This window comes from Fringilla coelebs (genome assembly GCF_963513975.1).
Source record: "Fringilla coelebs genome assembly, chromosome: 16".
Lineage (NCBI taxonomy): Eukaryota > Metazoa > Chordata > Aves > Passeriformes > Fringillidae > Fringilla > Fringilla coelebs.
The window spans coordinates 3,621,530-3,641,096 of NC_140042.1; the positions used below are offsets into that span (position 1 = coordinate 3,621,530).

Here is a 19,567-nt window from a genome sequence, read left to right on the forward strand (position 1 = left end):
CAAGCGTGGTACAGGCTGGGCTGTGGAAAAGCACTGGGCTCTGCTTTAGCCAGACTTTGCTGCTGGAGGGAGAGTCCCCTGATGATAAGTGACAGAGAAAGCCCTTCTAATTCCCTGCAGAAGGGTGCAGGGGCAGCCAGGAGCTCCTCCTTGGACACAAGATGGAGGGAAGTGTAGAGAGGTCACCGTGAAACCAACAGCTTTCAATCACAATCAGAAATATTGCAATTGCAACTGAGTATCTCTCTTCTGATGGAAGGACAGCAGGGATGCCTTCCACACAAACACTCTGGTTAGCCAGGCCAATGTTTGGTGTGGCCAGCCCAAGCCACCTGCTCAGGACTCTGGGTGTTAAGTATTGAAAATTAGTTTCATAACTGGAAGGAAGTTAAGTAAAATCAGACTTTTTAACAGGCAAATAGCACTATTTGCATGTTCCAGCTGATTATGGGTGGTACAAGGTACACAACCAGCGGGGACAGAAGAAAGAGAATGCAAAATCTGGGAAAGAAGAGCTGCCAGGCAGGAGGGGCTGCTTCCTTGGGATGAGTCAGACCCAGCTCTGCGCTCAGAGCGGATCCTACCCCTGAAACATTTATGCATGGTGGCTGGAGAGCTTCAAAGCTCCCATCAATATCAAGCAGGAGCTCTATTGAGATGTAACCAGATAAGCTCTGTGCATCTGCCCCTCCTCTGAAGTGCTGCTGCTGGGATGCAGCTGGAGGAATCACAGAGGGCTTGTACATCTCTGCTGAGCGCAGAGACCGCGGCAGAGCTTCAGCCCTGGAATCTCAGAGCACATTTTCCTTCTGTTCCCACTGATGTTCCCACCAGTAACAGCCCCATCCCATCCAGCACACAAACATTTACCCAGGCATTTCCAGATCTCACGCCTTCCCTCAAAATCTCCAACTAGACCATGCAAAAGCTTTTATTCCTTTCCCTCCCCCCACTCAATAATCTGCATTGCCAATTCTAGAGGCAATTAAATATCAAAGTAGGAGCTGCCTAAGACACACAAGAGAGACAGGTAAGTGCAGCTCATCACTGTTCGTTGCTGCAATTAGTTTCAAAAGGTTGGTGTGGTTTCTGATCTATGACACCACCCAGCAAACACACATCCTTCTTGATCCTGCCTGCCAAAAAACTTGTCTTTCCTCCTCTAAAGCTCCTTTTTAATGGTCTCTGAAGAACAATCCTCAAATGCCTTGTGAACCATCGTTTGAAAAGGGCACAGCATCCATCATCCCCCTTCTTTGCTTAGGTAGGTGCTTCAATGCTATGCTGTGCCCATTTTCCAGCACAGAGGGTGATGGACAGAGCTGAGAAATTTTTCCCAGTGCTTTCCAAAAGGGAGCAAAGCAGCTCTTTACAGATTTGCAAAACTTCCCCTCCACTATCACCCAGGCTTTGGCTCTCCAGGAACTATGTACTGTTTGATTTTTAAGAATGAAAAGCTTCAGGTGCCTTGACAAGTAATTACTAATACAACAAAGCCATACCAGCATTTCATAATTATTCCAGAAGGAACACAGCAAGCCTGTCTCCTAGAAAAACACTCCTTTGCACCAGCTGCCAGGCTTGGGAAGCCAACACCCGACTCCCTCCAAAGACCTTCCTGAACAGGTGGTTTTTGCAGCATTCCTGGAATATCCCCAGATCTGGACTACTTCACAGCCAGTGGGTGCAGAGAGCAGCTCCAGAGTCTTGGCACTGCTGCCAGGAACATCCTGCCAGCACTGCCCTGTCTGTTTTTGCAAGGGGCTCCAGCAGTAGTGCCATGGATGGCTGCAGATGTGGCAGCATGGCAGGGTCTGGCAGCAGAAGCTCAGGCTGGTCCTCAGCTGCAGACCCAGACAATTTCACCAAAAGATCCCCAAACCCTGGTTCCCTCTCCTCAGCAGAAAACAAGTCATTGCACTCTGCATCAGTCTCCAGACATGATGCTGTGTGTCCATAGTGCAATTTTAAGGTAAATGCCAGGGAAGCTGAGGGATGACATGGAAGAAAAGTCTCTGCATCCTGAGCAGAGACAGGATTGCTCACCAGAAGCAGCACCCAGAGGTGCGAGCTCCTCCAGCTCCTGTGGATGTGCTCTCTCTACCCAAGGCACGAGGCACTGCTTTCCCATGGCCTCTGACTCCTTCCCCAGCCCACCATCACTTTTACAGACTCAGACACTCTCAGCCACCCAACAAGGAAACAGAGCCCTGCTGAACAGAGGCATCACAGCTGAGCTGAGATGGCATAAGCATGAGGAACAAAAAAATCCCCACAAACTTCTAGTGGCTCTTTATGAATCTTCCTGATGTCCCCACAGAAACAGAGCATATGTGGGGTTGGATAAAGCCAACTAAAAGCTGGAAGCCCTAAGGAGAAATGCAAAGAAGCACGTGACATGACTTTAGAGCTGTAAGAGTACTAATGCAGCCACTCGAGCTCTGTCCATCACAAGCAAAAAAAAACACTCACTCACAAAGCTAATATAATTTCTGTTCTTAAGCCAAGTTCTTTCAACATTGCCAGAAGTCAACATAATAAAGAGGAGAAATCCTGGGAACACTTTAAGATGAGCTGCTACCGTTTGAAATATGGTGTGCTCAGATTTACTATTAACTGAAAGAGGGAATTTAAAACAATACCACTTGCTGATAATTTGCCCACTAATTAGTTCATTATACCAACTGAAAGGGAACCATAATTTGGTGTAAGTAAGGCCAGGGTGTTTCAGAAGGAAAGACTGTCATGAAGCATATACAGTGCAGTAACTTCAATCTTTCACCATCATTCAGACTGATGCTGGAAAGGATAGCCTGCTTGTTAGTGTTGAAACAACAGGTTTTTTCCGTATTTCTTTCAGGACAGACAGGAACTGACTGTTTTGTCCGTGTTTCTGAAGTATCTCCCAAGGTCTGCTCCCAGCAAGACTCCAGTAACCACCCTTATCACCAAGTAATGCTCTAAACTGGCATTCCACAGCCCGATGAAAATCAAGGAGAAGTAAGATAAACCTGTTTAGCATGACAATACAGACAGCTTATACTAAAGGATTACTCTTTAGCGGTTTTTAAACTATTGAGTAAATAGAAATGCTGCAGGGCTTTTTGCTTTGTTTTCAGTTTTCTCCTTTCCCTGCGACTGTGGCTGTGTTACCTTGGAAACCTCCATAGGCTGGAGCGTGATTGGGTGTGTGGTGACATTACACACTGTCAACCAAAGGTGCATGGATGCCTATGAAACAACAAATACAGAAAATGAGAGGCTATTTAGGTATATTTTTCATAGCATAAAATGCACGAATGCTGCTCAGAGGCAAGGCAGCCACCAGAGTTGGCTTAGTCAGTGGGAAATGTGATAATAAATTTGATAATAGTTCCAGTTATCCTTTTAAGTGATTACAAAAGAAACAGCTTTATAAGATTACTTCTAAAAATGTAGATAACAGCAGGATTTTTTTTTTGTTGGCCTGAAATAAATATGCTGTAAAAGAGACAAGGTAACCCAGTATGCAAAATATTTCTCTGGACATGGGAGCCCACTCTTATTTTATGTGTCACCTGCAGCTGGTTTCCACATAGTGCCCAACTTGTCAAAATCACTGGAGAGCTTTACTGGAAACAAGTTAAACCCTGTTTCCTCTGAAGTGTTAAGTGGAAATGAATATCTTCCCACAGAGCTGAGAAAGCCAAAGCCAGTCATATTGCAGACAGCAGTGGGAAGGCCAGAGCATCCAGCACTGACTGATAATGTGTGCAACCTGGGAGAGTATTTTCTCCTGGAAACAGTTTTTGGGAGACCACAAGGACACGTGAGAACACACAAATGTGCACCAGCCTCCCCTCTCCTCCTGCTCTTCCTTGGCTGGATGGCACTGCAGGTACATCATCAGATTTCTATACATGGTGAACACCAAATTTTTTCAGATTATCTGTCCAGAGCCTTGTCCACTTGACTCATTAACTAAAAGCCTATTATTATTAATCATTTAGAATTTACACTCATACCAGTCTCCTGCTCCGTACCTGCCAATTAAACTTCTTTAACCTCATTAACAGTACTGGTGCTTGGCTTTCATGACATGGAATAAGTTCACTACTTGATTTATGAATATTAAGTCCTACTTGATTTCCTCTTTGTTTCTGTGTGTCTCTCCCCTCCAGGAGGGAGCTTGGAAGAACGCTCCCAGGCAGCTGTGTTTTAAGTGCAGTCAGTCAGACCAAGAGTTCTTCATGTTCAGCAAACCCCAGGAGACTTGAAGCCAGTGAGCTTCCTTCTTTTCCATATAAAATCTTGACACCTCAGGCAACAGGCATAATACTAAGCAGTAACACAGTGACAAGTGGATTGAAGGCAAAGGCACAGATTTTGTCCCTGCCTGCCCTGATGTGCATCACATTAAGTGGAATTTGAGACCCACACACAGATGTATCAGAGGAAAACTGCATCAGGACCCTCTGCTGCAGAGGACCAAACCTGGGTAGAACTCTCACATGAAAAGATGTCTTTGACTCTTCATCTAATGGCAAATGTTTCTGCCTGCTAAGACAGATGGAAAATCTGAAACTCTCAGAAAACAGAGCTTGTCTATTACAATCTCCTCTGAGAACAGAAACTAAAAGGAAATAAAAGACAAACAGGAAGAGCTAATAGGTACAGGAACACTTGAAAAGAGAGTGGTCAGTCATCTATGCCCACCTCTGCCCCAACCCACCCTCACCTCCTGTCTGCACCTGCCAACATAAACAGCATTTTCAGGCTGATCAAAAGGCAGCATCTCCTACTGCTACCTCTACTGGGAGCATATTAACATTTCATGACTAAAAGCACTCCCCACTACAAAAAACCCTAAACAAGCATCAAAGACATTATACAGGCAGAGTGCATCTCCAAGCCCCAAGGAAAAACAGGGGCATATTTTATGCGCATACTCACGTGCATACCCACATTCACAAAACCACCAGAATCTCAACTGAGACCTTCAGGCTCAACAGCAATAAAACAGTAAATAAACAATATCAATAGCCTGAGAAAAAACCCCCAAAATCACTTCATTCTCTGCTGTACAAAAGTGCATATAGAAGGTATAATGACACCCTGCAAGGAGACTTCTGCACATCACCAGGAAATACCACACGGGACATTGAAATTAATGTCAAAAGGTGCCAGTGCTAAATTCACGATCATGCTCAGCAAACTGTTTTAATGACAGGTTTAATGCTGGGTTGTTACAGTGACATGACCAAAGCACTGTGGGTTTAATCTGGAGGGTAATGCTGGAGCATTGCAGAGACAGCAGCTTGAGCTGCACCAAGGAAAGCTGCCTGCACGACGGGTCGGCCACAGGGCAACACAAAGCAGCAGGCTGTCGGTGGTAATTAGCAGGAGGTGAGAGCTAGGTAGCCAGGAAAAGCAGCTGTAGCTGCAGGTGCAGAAAAGCTACAGATGAAAACTGTCATCTTCTTTCACGACTTGCTGCCCGTGATATTTTCTTGCTGGAAGGGTCAGGTTTGGCATGGTTTGGCCCACTGCTCGCTTCTTGCGCTGTCAGTTCGGATTCATCAGGATCTCAGCTGACAGCATCTGATTTTAGAGACAGATTCACCTTTCTGGATCTCCTTTGAAGTCTGTCTATTCACCCATGGCCACTGCTGGACTTTCACAGACAACAAGCACTTTCTTCCTTCTTACAGGGAATGTGGAACACAAGATGGAGCCCTGCCAGATGGATAATGCTGGCAGACACCCACCTTCTCTGGAGAGCAGTCTACAGGCAAGGCTGGGGTGTTCAGAGAGCTGAATGCTGGGCCCTCACAGCCATGACCATGTGGCTCCCCAGCAAGTTACTCCCCACCTACTCCCTCTGTAACCTCTGTCACCACTCAGGCCACTCTTCTGACTGGTGGGGTGTGCTGTAGCTGTGAAACTGCAGACCACTTTCCACACTGCAGTCAGTGCAACAGTCCAAAGCACATCTCACCTTTAACCTCACCCAGAAGACAGTAGCTGCTTATTTTGCAGCACTTGTGTGTTTTCCCAAAAGTGCTCCAAGTTTGCAGCCCACAGGCAGAAGGGGGTGTGCAGATCCTTCCAGAGAGGTCAGCACTCACTGTCTGACTGATTGAACTTATCTTTCTACCTGACTATGGCAAACTGAATATCTGCCAAGGCCAGGTCTGCAATCTGCCCTGGCTGGGTCCTGCTTGTCATTCTTTCCTTTGATATTTTTATTTTAAGATGTGATGCAAACAGCCTGGTGAATTGAACCTTTTAAAATCCCTGAGACAGACAGTGACCACACAGCATGTTGCAGATATGGGACTGGGACTTCAAAGACTTGCCAGGATTCAGCATGGAAATGATTATCTGTGGTGTCTGTGCAATGTGAGGCAGAGGGAAATCCTTACCTCTGACTCTGACACTTCCAGGGGCTTCTCATTGAGGCCCAAGCCCTCGGTCAGCACAGCCCCGTTGTACTTGTTGCAGATATCCTCATCAGAGTAGTGCAGCCCCCCTGGGCTTGGCCGAGGAGGTGACCTAGGAAATGCAAAGGATGAGTGATTGGGATGTTGTTATTCCCCTGGAATTAATGAAATCATGCTTAGAAGCCAGAATCACAGCTTGAGGCACAGACTTGGGTGTTTAAGTCCTCTCTGGATTCTTCAGTCTCTCCCTTCTGCCTCCTTAACAGTGCTTGAAGCTAGAAAAAAGACATTCCAAAAGCACAGCATTCCCAGCTTTTTACCTGGTTCCATTTTTCTTTGAGAAGGTGCTCTTGATGTTCAGGTGTCTGCTGTTGAGTTCCAGAGCAGTGAAGCCTCCGTTGTCCAGGGTGACCGACTCTTCCACGTTGGAGATGGTTTTACCTGGAGCCAGGAAATGAAAGGTTCAGCTGAAACAAAACCCCTTTTCCTCCAAATAGAACTGCAGGAGTCCTTGTCCTTCTTTCTGGTTTATGACATCATTAATTATTTGAAATTCTCTTTACTTTTTCTCTTGACAAGTGAGAACAGAGTGAAGGCAACGGTGTATCAGGAAAGTGAAGCGGCAGAGGAAGTCAAAAGAAGAGAAAGGAGTCATGGGCGGATGGATGGATTTCATTCAGAGACAAGTATCTAAAACAGCACAGATAAACTGTGCTTCAAAAGTGCTTATTCTTGATTTTTGACTATAAATAGAAACCTGATAACTAATTTAGGTGGCTACTGAAGATGTCCTAAATCAGGTGCTGTGAATCCCATTCCATGCTGATTGGAGTAAAGCAAGAGAAAGTAAAACTAGAGAAAGTGGAAAAGGAGAGATAAAAAGAAGGCAGGAAAAAAAGCAAGAGGAAGGGCAAGTGGATAGCAGATGGGAAAACCGTGCCACAGCTGAAATGGGGATCAGGTCTGGAGAAATCACCAGACAATGTAAGGCAAGAACAAGCACGGGATGGGAAGAAGGAGGAAAATACAGCCCAGTATATTATTTCTTGTGATCAAATCTAGCAGGAGCTTGTTCTCTCCTGTGCTCATCCTTTGTCATCCCAAAGGTGTGAGCTGAGCCTGTGTCCCAGGAAGAAGGGCTGGCTGCCACTTTGCAGCAGACAGGTGCTTTATCCTCAGCTTCCATTTCAGTGCTGCATTAAGGCTCTGTGAACACGGATATCTGACAGCACAGGTCAGACCTGCCTTTTCATGTCTGTCCCCCAAACACAGTAAAACTAAGAAGATGAGAGATTTCCTATGAGCTGTGCATACAAATATATAATAGTATTAACTTGGTAAAATGCCACGGTATTCATACATCTTATATCTCATGGGACTGAAATCTGATTTCTAACACTTGTTAGAAGTGAATTACAAAGAAAGAGAAAATCTTCACTTTGGGACTGAATTACTAAATACTGCCTGGAAGACTTCATTACATTAATCCCTAAGAACAGGTAGTGCAGAGACCCATCCACCTGATCCTTTTCATTAATGCACCTTTTCTGGCATCAGAGAAATTTCCTGCTGCAGGTGGAGGAGGCTATCAGAGAAATACACATGTGAACAATCCTCCCAGGACTTTATCATGTAGAGAGAAGAAAAGGTAAAAACAATATTCAGAGCTCCAGAACGAAGCTTTTTGAAAGGGGACCATTTGACATTCCAAGTTACAGAGCAGGTAACTCCTGTTTCCTTTCAAGAAAGGAGACTGGTAAAAATCATCAATAAAGGAAAATTCAAAGCTTGATGCCCACTACATAACCAAGACACCTCCTGGCTTCTTAGCCCCCAGCCCAGCAACTACAGCTTGACTTAGGGAAGGAATGTGACATGCAGGACACTCAATATAAAGGAATTGTGATGTAGTCCTTGCACAGAGAGATTTAGAATATCCTCACTGGTACAGCCATGGAAAAGCAGAATCTTTCTCCTTCTCCCTGTCTATCAGGGATTTATGCCAAAGTTAAACAAAGGGTCAGCTAATTCCATATTTATTCCTTCTCTGCCAAGTGTTTGACCCAGATTCCCTGCAGTCCCTGGGACTTCCAGAGTCTGTCCTGTCTGAGCCCATGGCTGGTCAGTGTCCAAGCCCTGATCCAGTGGGGCTAGGGGCAAAAGCCATTTCTACCAAAGCAGACAGCAAAAAGTTCCATGTCTTCTGCCAAGCAAAATAGCTCTAAACACAGTCCCTGCTGAGGAAATCAGAGGTTCAAAGGAAAGGCATCTCTGATTCCCACAGCTTTTGAGACTTTTGCACAGCACAGAGATGATGCCTTACCTCCACTGCAGTTCTTGTACTTCTTACTCTGGCCATGCAGGACCAATGCAAACACCACCAGCAGGATGAGGATGAGGCTTGAGAGAGCCATCACCAGCAGAAACCACCACTCCTCATAGAAAGGCGCTTCTGTTTGTGCTGAAAGAGCAAAAAACAAATAATAGTTCCTCTTTTTGCCCCTTTAAAATTTTCTCTTGTTCCCCACAAGGAACGATGACTCCTCAATGGTGCTCAGGAGAGGAGGGGTTCAGACTCTCAAGGGGCTTGCTGACCCTTCTAGGATGGCAGAGAACAGGAGCACATCACAGCTCCAAGCCAGAATCCCAGGATGGTTTGTGTTGGAAGGGTCCTTAAAGCTCATCCAGTGCCACCCCCTGCCACCTTCCACTATCCCAGTTTGCTCCCAGCCCTGTCCAACTGGGCCTTGGATGTTTTTAGGGATGGGGCAGCCACAGCTTCTCTACAACCAGTTCTATCTCTACAAGCACCTTTCATACCCCTGGAGCAGCTCCAGAGGCCCTTAGCTAAGTTATCACCAGGAGAAGAGAGGCAGGTTTCTTTCCACAGCTCTGCACACCTACATTTATTGACCATGGCAGGCTTAGCACTTCTGGGTCAAGGAAACCACTAATACACGTGCCATGACCCATGATTATTCTACTTTTTGGGAGGTTTACCTTGCCAAAATGCTGTTAGTGGCTCTTTGAAAAATACAGCTAGTGCCAGGGAACAAAGCACACTTGGTTCAGCATCTTTCAGTACCTCCATTAACTCCAACTTCCAACATTCACTGCTACTCTATATCACTTCTCCATCCACTGAGCCAAGCCTGATGTGCAGCACAGGGATATCAATTCAATTGCCTGGATTTTGTGCAGTCTCAGGTCATTTCACCCCATTTGACCTCAAGTGGAAACACAAAATGACACTGACTTCCCCTTTCCGGAGTCACCTCGCCAGTCTTGGTTTAAAGGACTAAGTGTTGTTGTTTTCTTGCAGTGATATTCTCTTTGTCCTCCCTTGAGCTCCTTCAGCTTTGGGATAAAGTGCAGCTCCTGAGCACGAGCCAGCAGTTGATATCATTTCCCTGTAGTCCTTAAGGTGGAACACCACCTGGCAGGAATGGGTGATGCCAGGAGAATAACTCAACCCCTCACTATCACCAAACCCTCTTTCCCTCCTTCCCTGACTGTCCCAAGCCTGGACCTGAATAAAAGTCTGTTTTAAGCCCAACAATACGAGCTCAAATTTGTTCCAGATCACTGGGTATTCTGCAGCAGGGAAAAACAGCCATGCTCTTTCTTTGCTAGGAGGCCAGTCCAGGCCAATAAAATCCTAGAGACAAACTGCACAAGCCATGCTGGGATGAGCAGATTCAGGGCAATTTATACCTCCCTGTGCCAGCTGAAGTGGCCAGCCTAAAATGCTTTATACTTTTATGACTGTGAATCTCAACGGAAGCCTCTTACTTTCATGCAGCAATTTGAGAGGAACACTGAAGCATCAAAAGGAGGCGAATTAAATAGTTCTGTTCAAGTGGAGAACTTACAAACAAGCAGTTTATTTATAGAAAGCATCACAAGGAGATGCATGCCCTGCTTCAGAGGAATAATATCTTCGAGCAAAGGAAAGACTGACATGATTGCTGGTCCTTTACACTGTGTTACAGCCTCTCTGAAACCCCAGACAGGAAAAACACTGACTCTTGGTGTTTGAAGTGGGTTGTCCATGCCCTTGTCCTGAAGAAGAAAAGCAGGGGTAGCACTCAGAGTGAAATCCATGGAAGCTCTCCCGGGGTAAGTGGTTAATTGTGTCAGGACAAGCACAGCAGCCGCAATGGCGAGAGCAGCACTTGCTTCTCCTGCCTGCTGGGGAGTTGTTGAATGGTGTTCATGCCTTTCACTGGAGCAGCAAAGAGATAAAAGCCACTCCAGATACTGGAGCACTGCCAGGTTCTCAGGACTCTCCAGAATTTTGAATCACAAAGCCGCTTTATCAGGTTCTTTTATTCCCCTTGTCTTTGCTGACACAGCAAGGATGAAACCGACGGCTCAAAAGCAACCTGGAGCAGAGCAGGGGAAGAGGAGACCCAGCAAAGCCTTCTCAAGGGCAAGGTCTCTCACCTCACCACAGGCCAAGGCACTCCAGCTGCCCAGCCCAGGCAAGCTGAGAGGAATTTGATTTTCAAGGTATTCAAGCCCCTTCAGAAAACCAGAGGGCTGGGCTGCTCACAAAGATTTGGGAAGCACGTTTAGGTCATAGCCCTGTTACTGGGAGCATGCACAGAGTGCAGGGACAGTGGGAAGAGCCCCAGAGCATCACAAATGAGCTGTTCTGGTGGAGGGGGACTGGAGGCATCACTCTGGAGCAGGACTGCCAGCACAATGGATTGTCAGGAATACTGTGAAGCTACACTTCTGTATTTGTGAGAGCTAAAGACTAAGTAACACAGAACATGTTTATCAGAGTCCAGAGTGAACAAAAAAAATAAAGAAAGCAGAGCAAACAAAAAACAGACTGAGAATGGAGAAAAAGCAAACAAATTGCAGACTCTACAAATTAGTCTTATGACAAGAGATCTGACATAAACATTCTGAGTAGGTTCTTTATCGAGTTTAAAAATGGCACATGCACCACATCTTTCCTCTTGAGAATCAAACACACTGTAATTTCAAACCTTAATTCACCACTGTAATACTCCAGCTTTATCCTAAAACCGGTGAAAAAAGCTGCCTATGATTATTTGCTGCAACTAGAGAGTCTGATTTGTTTCTTTTCCCCCTCTTCTCCCTCAGCCTCAGGAAATTCCATTGAAAAAGACTTTTAAAAAAATCCATGATTACCTGATACTGCCACAGAAGGAACACTTGGCTCTCCATAGCCAAACTCGTTGACAGCCACCACCCGGAATTCATAGGTGACTCCTTGTCTGAGTTTGTCCAGGCCCACGGTGTAGGAGGTGGCGCTGCGAGGGATGTCCTTCACAAACATATCCCAGAGCCCTTCATCTAGGAGAGCAGCAAGAGAGAAATGGCATCAGCTGTGTGCCCTGGCACTCCCACCTGCTCAGTGGGAGAGGTTGTCACCAGTGGTGTGCTGGAGCCACAGGCAGGGACACGCTCACCTGAAGGCTGCCCCGTGGTACACAAAAATGTCAAAATGCCCTGCAAGCCCCATCTGTGAATGCATTAATTCAGGATGGAAGAGGTCTCTAAAATCAGCAGCAGCACCCACAGAGACCTGAGCTGGCTGGAGCAGCTGCCACTCCCTCCTGATTGGGTAAGGTCACCCATCAGCACATCTGTCATTTGACAGATCCCATAAACCAAAGGCAGCATTAACGAGTCCTGATCACAAAGGTTCTACTTGCCTTTTACACTGCAAAATTTGCTTTGTTGTTGAAACATTCAAGTGAGGCTTAGGCTAATATAAAGTCCTGGGAGGCCCCTGTCAGGGGACTGGTGTCACTGGAGTGCTGCTTGCTCCATGACAGCAACAGTGATGAGTCCTCTGCATGGCACAGAGCTGGTGCTGCACTCTGTGCTCTGCAGTTTTAAACAGAAATGAGTTTTGTTTATTTTTATAAAGCCGTTGAAATTGTTAGAAGCACAATGCCATTCTGATGGGAACATTTCAGTAGGGTAATCTTGGCTCTCCACAGCCATAATGACATTAATCCTGATTCACATCCTGACCAGGCACCATTCCCATCCCTGATCCACACCTGTAACCTCACATGCACTTGACTGCAATGAAATGAACTTTCAATGAGATGGATGCTGGTACCAGGAGCAACAAAACCAACTATAATTTAAAATACCACTCAAAAATTTTGAGGGTGGCAATAAAACATTAATCTAACTGATTAACTTCCCAGTAAAAATTGGTGCCCAGCATTTCTGCTGAGAAAAGGGAGTCTCTGTCTACACGAGGCCAAACCCTCAGCTCACCTACCCAGCGTAGCTCTCACAGACCTGACCTCACAAGTATCCCATTGGGCTTTTACTTTTAGCTATCAAAGCTGTTCCAACAATGTCTATTTTTCCCTCCATGTCCCACAGCAGTGAGAATGGGATGATAACCTCTCCACAGACACAACTTCAGTGTGGGAGCTGCCTGCTTTGAAAGACAGTTGTCTGCTCTGTGCAGCTCGACAGCAGCAGGACTTCTGTAGCTGGAGGTGTTATCAAGGTAACAACAAAGCAGGAGCCAGCACTGTTACCCTCAGTGACTCGTTCTGCTGCTGCAGTGTGAGGCAGGAATCTGTCCTCATTTGCTTTGCCTTTACCTGAGTGTAACCTAATTGGAGTCACTGCAGCGATTCCAGAACTGTGCTGGTGTAACAGAGCAAGATCTGGCCCTCAGCCTGCTCCTGTGCCACAGGGAATAGCAGCAAAGATGGATTGATTAACACTGCAGGTGCATTTCCATGTGAATGTTTTAGCTTTGGCACCGGTAAATATTGGCTTGGTGATTTGCACCGCGCTGCACGTCTGGTGACACACACAATGAGTAACAGCCCCAAACTACAGCTTTGCAGGTCAGGAGGATTGGCAGTCTCAGCAGATGCAAAAAGCAGGCTGGATTGTTATTGTTCCAGCTGCATTTGAGAAACACCAAAGGACAATAAAAATAGGTAATTTTCCTGCCATGCTTAAAACTCGGACCAATACATTATTCACCAGCATGATCAGACTATAATGAAGTTATCATAATGTACCATTGTTATGTATTAGCTGGGTATTACAATGGCTATAAAACAAGAGATAAAATATTGACTTCCCTTTTACAGGGCAATAGAAGCTGAGATTATTTTACCACATAAAGTTACAATGTAATAAAAACAGGAGTTTGGGATTTAGTTTCTCTGAAGAGGGTGGAGCGAGGGATGCATTTTCAAAGTTGGATTGTTGCAGCCACCAATACTCAGAAGATGCATCTCACGACTATAAAATATTGCCATATTTGCTAGAATTGCCTAAGCTTTCATAAACACATTTGTAAACAGCAATAAGAGAATTTGAGCCCATTGTGAATTGTCTGAAAAGCAATTTGTTTGCATTCAAAGCCACTTAAATAGGGGAAGAAAAAGCAACAATAAAAGTGAATGTTCAGCACTCATTACAACAAACACAACTGTTCAGACACACACTTTCTCACTCATTTTCTCAAACCTATCAGGGTGCACAGTGCAGAAAACCCAACAGACCAAGAAGTGTAAATTTAAGTGCTTTGTGAAGCTTGCAGTAAATTGGGAAAACCACCCCTGAGAGGTCAGCATTGCATTTCCTCCTCTCTGTCCCCTTGGCTATGGTGGGGCAGCAAAGGGTGCTGGTGAACGTTTCTTCAGAGGTATTTCTGTCTCACAGGGACTCAGAGATGCTCTGGCTGGTGGCCACATAGTCACTGGCCCATCTCCCTTTCATTCACTGAAAGAATCTTTGACAAAACTTTGTTTATTTCCTTGGGTAGGTCTGTCAGTGCTGAGTTAATGGTTGCACTCAATGATCCTGGAGGTATTTTCCAACCTTAATGACTCTAAAATAGGACCCAGCTCATTATCCCTGGAGTCCCAGGGAGGTGCTGATGGAGCTACAGTGGACAGATGTCCTACATCTTCCCTACTGCTGACCCTAAAGCACAGCATAGCCTGTGGCTTCCCAAGCCATGGCCAGCAAGATTTTTAATTCTGGAGCCTCAATTAATTTATCTTATATCCATCTGGAATATCCAGACCCCTCTTTGAAAACTATGATCACAATCAGGTATCTCTGAACTAAAAAAATCACTTTATTCCAGTAGTGAACTTTGAGATTAAATATTGAACACACACTTGTGAATTCCTTCAGTGCACCTCTCCCCCATCCTCAAAACCTCAAAACCAGGTATGCTCTAAATGTTAGAAGTTCAGCTGAAAGAGAATTCATTAGAAGGTCACCTGTGATAGCAAAGACTGGCCTTTCAGTTCAGTGGAAAATCATTAGTGCACCATACACAGCATTTTCTGCTCAGTTTAGGGAGGAAAGGTGCACATGCCATGGCTGGGATATCAGCTGGGTATTAACTCTTAGAAACCCCTGGGAAGAGCAAATTTGCAACACTAAACAGGGCTCAGGTGCAGGGCTCAGAGGGACATCCCCAGGGAGGCTGCCTTTGCTTTTTCTTTTCAGTCACATCAGTCCCCATCTTCACTCCCCACCGCCTTTCACTGGGAGCTCAGCCTCTTAAACATGTGATGGAAAAGCAAACACTCTTTCACAAAAAATGAAAGCTTTTTCTTTGCTCCTTGTCTCTGTCAGTTTCCCCAGCCCTGCCCCATCCTAACTCCTGCTGATGGGAGATTTGCTCTTCATCTCCCAGCCTCGATGCCTCTGTCCCATCGGAGCTCGAGGTTCAGGCATGGGGAGAGGATCTGAGTGACAGGGGAAGGTGAAGCCACCTCTGCCCTGACACCGTGTCCAGCCCACGTTGGAGAGGAGCTGCTCTGCTCCCGTGGGCCAGCCCGGTGTCACGGGCCATTAATCAGGGTCTCCACGCTAAATAAAGCTGTCACTCAGCAAGGGAGGCTCCCAGCTCCACTAAATCCAGCCACTGACAACCCAAGACATGGAGAGCTGTCAGTTATTTGGGTTTTAAACACCAGCCATCCCCTCTCAGAGCAGGAGAGCTGGGCCATAAAGCTCCCTCATTGGAAGGTTTAAGAGGGGAAAAGCTGCTGAGAGTTAAGGCCCGGCTGAAAGCCACTGGTGTTCCTCCTACAGAGGACACAATTAAAACGTGGCTGTGTTTGTCAGAGGCAAAGGGCTGGATTATCATGCAAAGCAGTGGAAGGACAAGAATGGGAAGTGAAGGCTGACAAACTGTCAGCCCCGGTGTGTCGCTGGGCAGCAGAAGTGAAAAAGGCCCCATGGCAGATGCTGGGGATGCAGCTGCACCCTTCACTTTGAATTTACTGACTTCTGCTGGTTCGTGTCCATGTCTGACACTGCGCTCCCTCTTTTGGTTAAAAATAAATAGAAAAGGAAGAAAACAGAAAAACACTACTCAAGACACCAGAAAGGAAACTAAAGTGAGAGCTGCCCTCGGGGCGTGGGAAGCAGAACCCAGCGTTTATGAGGTAGACAATTCCCACTCCAAGTAGATGGGTTCTTTCCCTAAATGTCTGTTGCCTTCATGGAACTCATCATCTGGAAAGCTGGAGAGGAACTTTTACAAGTGAATGGAGTGACAGGACAAGGGGGATGGCTTCAAACTGCCCGAGGGCAGGGATAGATGGGACATAAGGGAGAAATTCCTCCCTGTGAGGGTGGTGAGGCCCTGGCACAGGTTATCCAGAGAAGCTGTGGCTGCCCCATCCCCTGAAAGTGTCCAAGGCCATGTTGGATGGGGCTTGGAGCCACCAGGTCTAATAGCAAGTGTCCCTGCCCATGGCAGGGAGATGGAACTGGCTGATCTTTTAAAGTGCCTTCCTATCCAGACCATTTCATTTAGGTGCAATTCTCTTCCAGTTGCCTGACATCTTTCCCTGCTTGGCAAAAGCACACAAAGTCCAAAATTGTGGAGGGGAGAGGAAGCAGAAAAGGAAATCTCCCCCTACTTGTCCTGGGTCAGGGAGGCTCTTTCTGAGGTGACAGAAACCAGGAAGATGTGTCACTTTTGGACATGGTTCAGTGGGGGACGTGGCAGAGTTTGGTTTATGGTTGGACTTGATGACCTTAAGGGTCTTTTCCAATCTAAATGATTCTGTGGGGCAGACTGACCCAACACCTGCACAGCTGCTCTGCACAGGCTGATCCAGGGATGGAGCTCTCATGGGGCAGCTCCACATCCAGGGGCACTCCTGGCCTGTGGATCCCCAGGGTGTTCCACAAACACCTCCCTTGCAGACGGGGGTCACTGGGGAGGCAGCTCTGGGTGACACTGCTGGAAAGCACAGGCCACATGCCCACCACTAAAGCACAGTGACAGGAACCTTTGGGTGGGACCTGGAGCTGGGAAAAGAGGGGTGAACCAGCTTCTCCATTCCTCCCAGCAGCACTGGGAACCTTAACATTGCTGTGTCATTTGTCTTTTGCTCTGTATATAAAAGCTGAGGGCACAATCTATTCCCCATTCCTCAGCCAGCCCAGCTGATGTCTGGGGAGCACTTACAGTGGCAGAGACAGAGCCTGCTTAATTGCATTTCTTGTAATGCACAAGGAGCTAAACTGGAATCTGTTCCTCTAAGGACAGAGAAGTTGAAGGAAAAGAAAAACTCTTCTGTTTCTGCAATGTCTTCCTCTAGCACAGATCACGCTGGAAAAAAATATTGGCTTGCCTGCTTCATCCCTGTGTGTGAGTGTACTCAAAATGCAGAGGAGGTACTGAGCCTGGTCACCTTCCATAAAGCCAGCAGAGAAACAGGGAAATCAAATGAGCAGTCTCAGCTGCCTGCTGCCACCATTGCTAAACCCAGCAGGGCAGAGGAGCCCTGGGAGACACAGCAGGGCTCCGAAAAATTCAAAGGGAAGTGACAAAAGGGAGTAGGGTTTGCCATTTCTGACAGAAAGCCATCCTCCTACTCTGATGGAAGAGTCTTGGCAGGGAGCTACAGCAGGGAAAATGAGATGATACAGCATTTAACGTTTGGGGTAATGAGGCCTATAACAGATGACACTTGAGATGTGAAACACTAAGGTAGTGGTATTGCATTTAAATATTGGCAACAAGCTAAAGCTTTTCATCTGTCTGCTCAACGCCCCCTTTTTTGACCTCAGAAGGATAAATATCTTTTCCTTTCTTCATTTTATGTGAAGAGCACAAGTCAACTGCTCTTCTCTTGGAACAAATCCTCCTTAAAAACAAAGGTTGCTCCAATCCACACTCTACTGCCTGTATAAATTAACATGCAAAAGCAAATTCTTACAATGATATTAAAACAGGAGCTGCTCTGAATGACCAGCCCTGAGAGGAAGAATCAGTTCCCTGCTTTTGTTAAGCTCGTAATTCAGATTTCAGACTCTTCCGTGCGGAGATGAGGAAGAAAAGCAGCACAGAGAGGAAGCCGAGGCTTGGGTGGAATAAGCAAATCTTCCAATTAGTCTGTCTCCTCTCCTGGATCACATTTCACGCTTCCTACAGCTGCAACCAGAACCAAGGATGAGAATCCAGCATACAAATGCCTAGTTCATTTGCTACAGCAGCATGAATAGGATTAAAATAATCTGAAGAGGAATTAAATGCCTCAACAGTCAGGTTGCAAGAGCGGGAGAATAAGACCTCTTGTGTGCATTTCCAGGATCAGTGGAGTGGGGCCAGCAGAAGTGACCCAGGGTTAATGCAGCTCAGACCTGCCTTGGAGGGACTATTTTCTTCCTACTCAAAAGGAATGGGCCCCAAATCCTACATCCTTAGCCATGAGCTGTGAAATGTTTGTTCACATCCAACAGGGAGTCGAGGGGATGAGTTCCCAATGTCACCACTCGCACGAGCTGGATTTCCAAGCTTGCAGACAATCTGTTCATGGGCTGCAGGTCTTCCCCCTAAAATACTCTGACTCACAAAAAACCTGTCTGGGGGAAATGTAAGCTGGTAAGTGATTTTAAATGAACAGGTTTGGTTTAACTTGTTAAGAGTGCTGTTCAAATAAGAAAATATTTTCTACCTCTGACAAAATAAGGACAGAACTGAAAAAGCTGATGTAGGTGAAATAGAAGCACAGCAGTGTCAGGCTTCTAATTGAAAGCAAACTTGATCACTCTGGGAAACCCCAGTGCTTTAAGAGGGTATGTATTTCCCTTGCTTTTATTTTGAAAGCAATTGTCAAGTTAAATGACAGAAATAAGAAAGAATTTTTAGGATCAGAGCAGAGCCTCACTACAGAGCAAATTCTATCAGATAGAGGTATGGAAATCTGCATCTTCAGAGATGACCTCAATAATTTTCTTACTGGTCTGGTTAAATGTAATTAAAATCATTGGTTTTAAATGTAACCTCACCTTCAAGACACAAACAAGCTTTGATATAACCAAACAGATAAGCATTCATTTAATCAATACATAATCAAGCAATGTGCAAGCACCTAGCAGTGAAAAAGAAAGAACCAGCAGCCAGGATGGTTATGTCAAGTATAGACCATGTCTAATTTCCTTCTGTGGCAGAGTAGCAGACCTTGTCAATAGAGGAGAAAGAGCAGACATCATATATCCTGACTTCAGCAAAGCTTCTGACTTGGTGACATTCAAACACAGCCTGTGTGGAACAAGGAGCTGGTGGAGGCGTCACCAGCTGGAAACTGTACCCAGAGAGTGGCTATCAGCATCCCCTGTCAGGGGGGAGGGAACTTATCAAGGGACACTACACAGAGGCCTGGCAGCACTCACTGGCTTTCCTTAATGACTCAGTTCCCAGGAAATCTGTGCTTTTTGAATTCTCAAGGGGTACCAAGCTGAGATCAGGCTGGAGCACACACTGACTTTTAAAATTTCCTTGTCCAAGTGGGGGAACATTCTGGAAAGAAGCAGAGAACGGCTTCACTGAGATGCAAATCCCAGAAGCAAAGGAGCTCTGGGAAAGCACCAAGAAAAACTGTGGTGATGGGGGATTCCTTCCCCCCTCCTCAATGCTCTCCCTGCAGAACAAATGGGGGAAGAAATGTGTATGTGCTGCTGAAGCCCTGGCCCTATTATTAACATTAAAACAGTAATTAGCTGCTGTGCTCTGCTGCAGAAGGAGACAGATTTCTATCTGTGGTCCTCAAAATACAGCTCGCAAATACTTATTAGTCCTTGCTCCTGAAAGATGCTGTAAGCATTTAAATGAGATTTAATTATTAACTATATTA

General features: G+C 45.9%; 1 protein-coding gene across 1 annotated transcript in view; it reads right to left on the reverse strand.

Moving 5' to 3' along the window:
- SDK1 (sidekick cell adhesion molecule 1) overlaps positions 1-19,567 on the reverse strand; it is a 385,562-nt gene that overhangs the window by 6,344 nt on the left and 359,651 nt on the right. Inside the window, exons 40-43 of the mRNA XM_084216867.1 lie at positions 11,589-11,753; positions 8,746-8,883; positions 6,743-6,863; positions 6,405-6,534 (exon numbers count right to left, since the gene is read on the reverse strand). Of these exons, the coding sequence (XP_084072993.1) occupies positions 6,405-6,534; positions 6,743-6,863; positions 8,746-8,883; positions 11,589-11,753 (554 nt within the window). The remainder of the gene's footprint in view (positions 1-6,404; positions 6,535-6,742; positions 6,864-8,745; positions 8,884-11,588; positions 11,754-19,567) is intronic.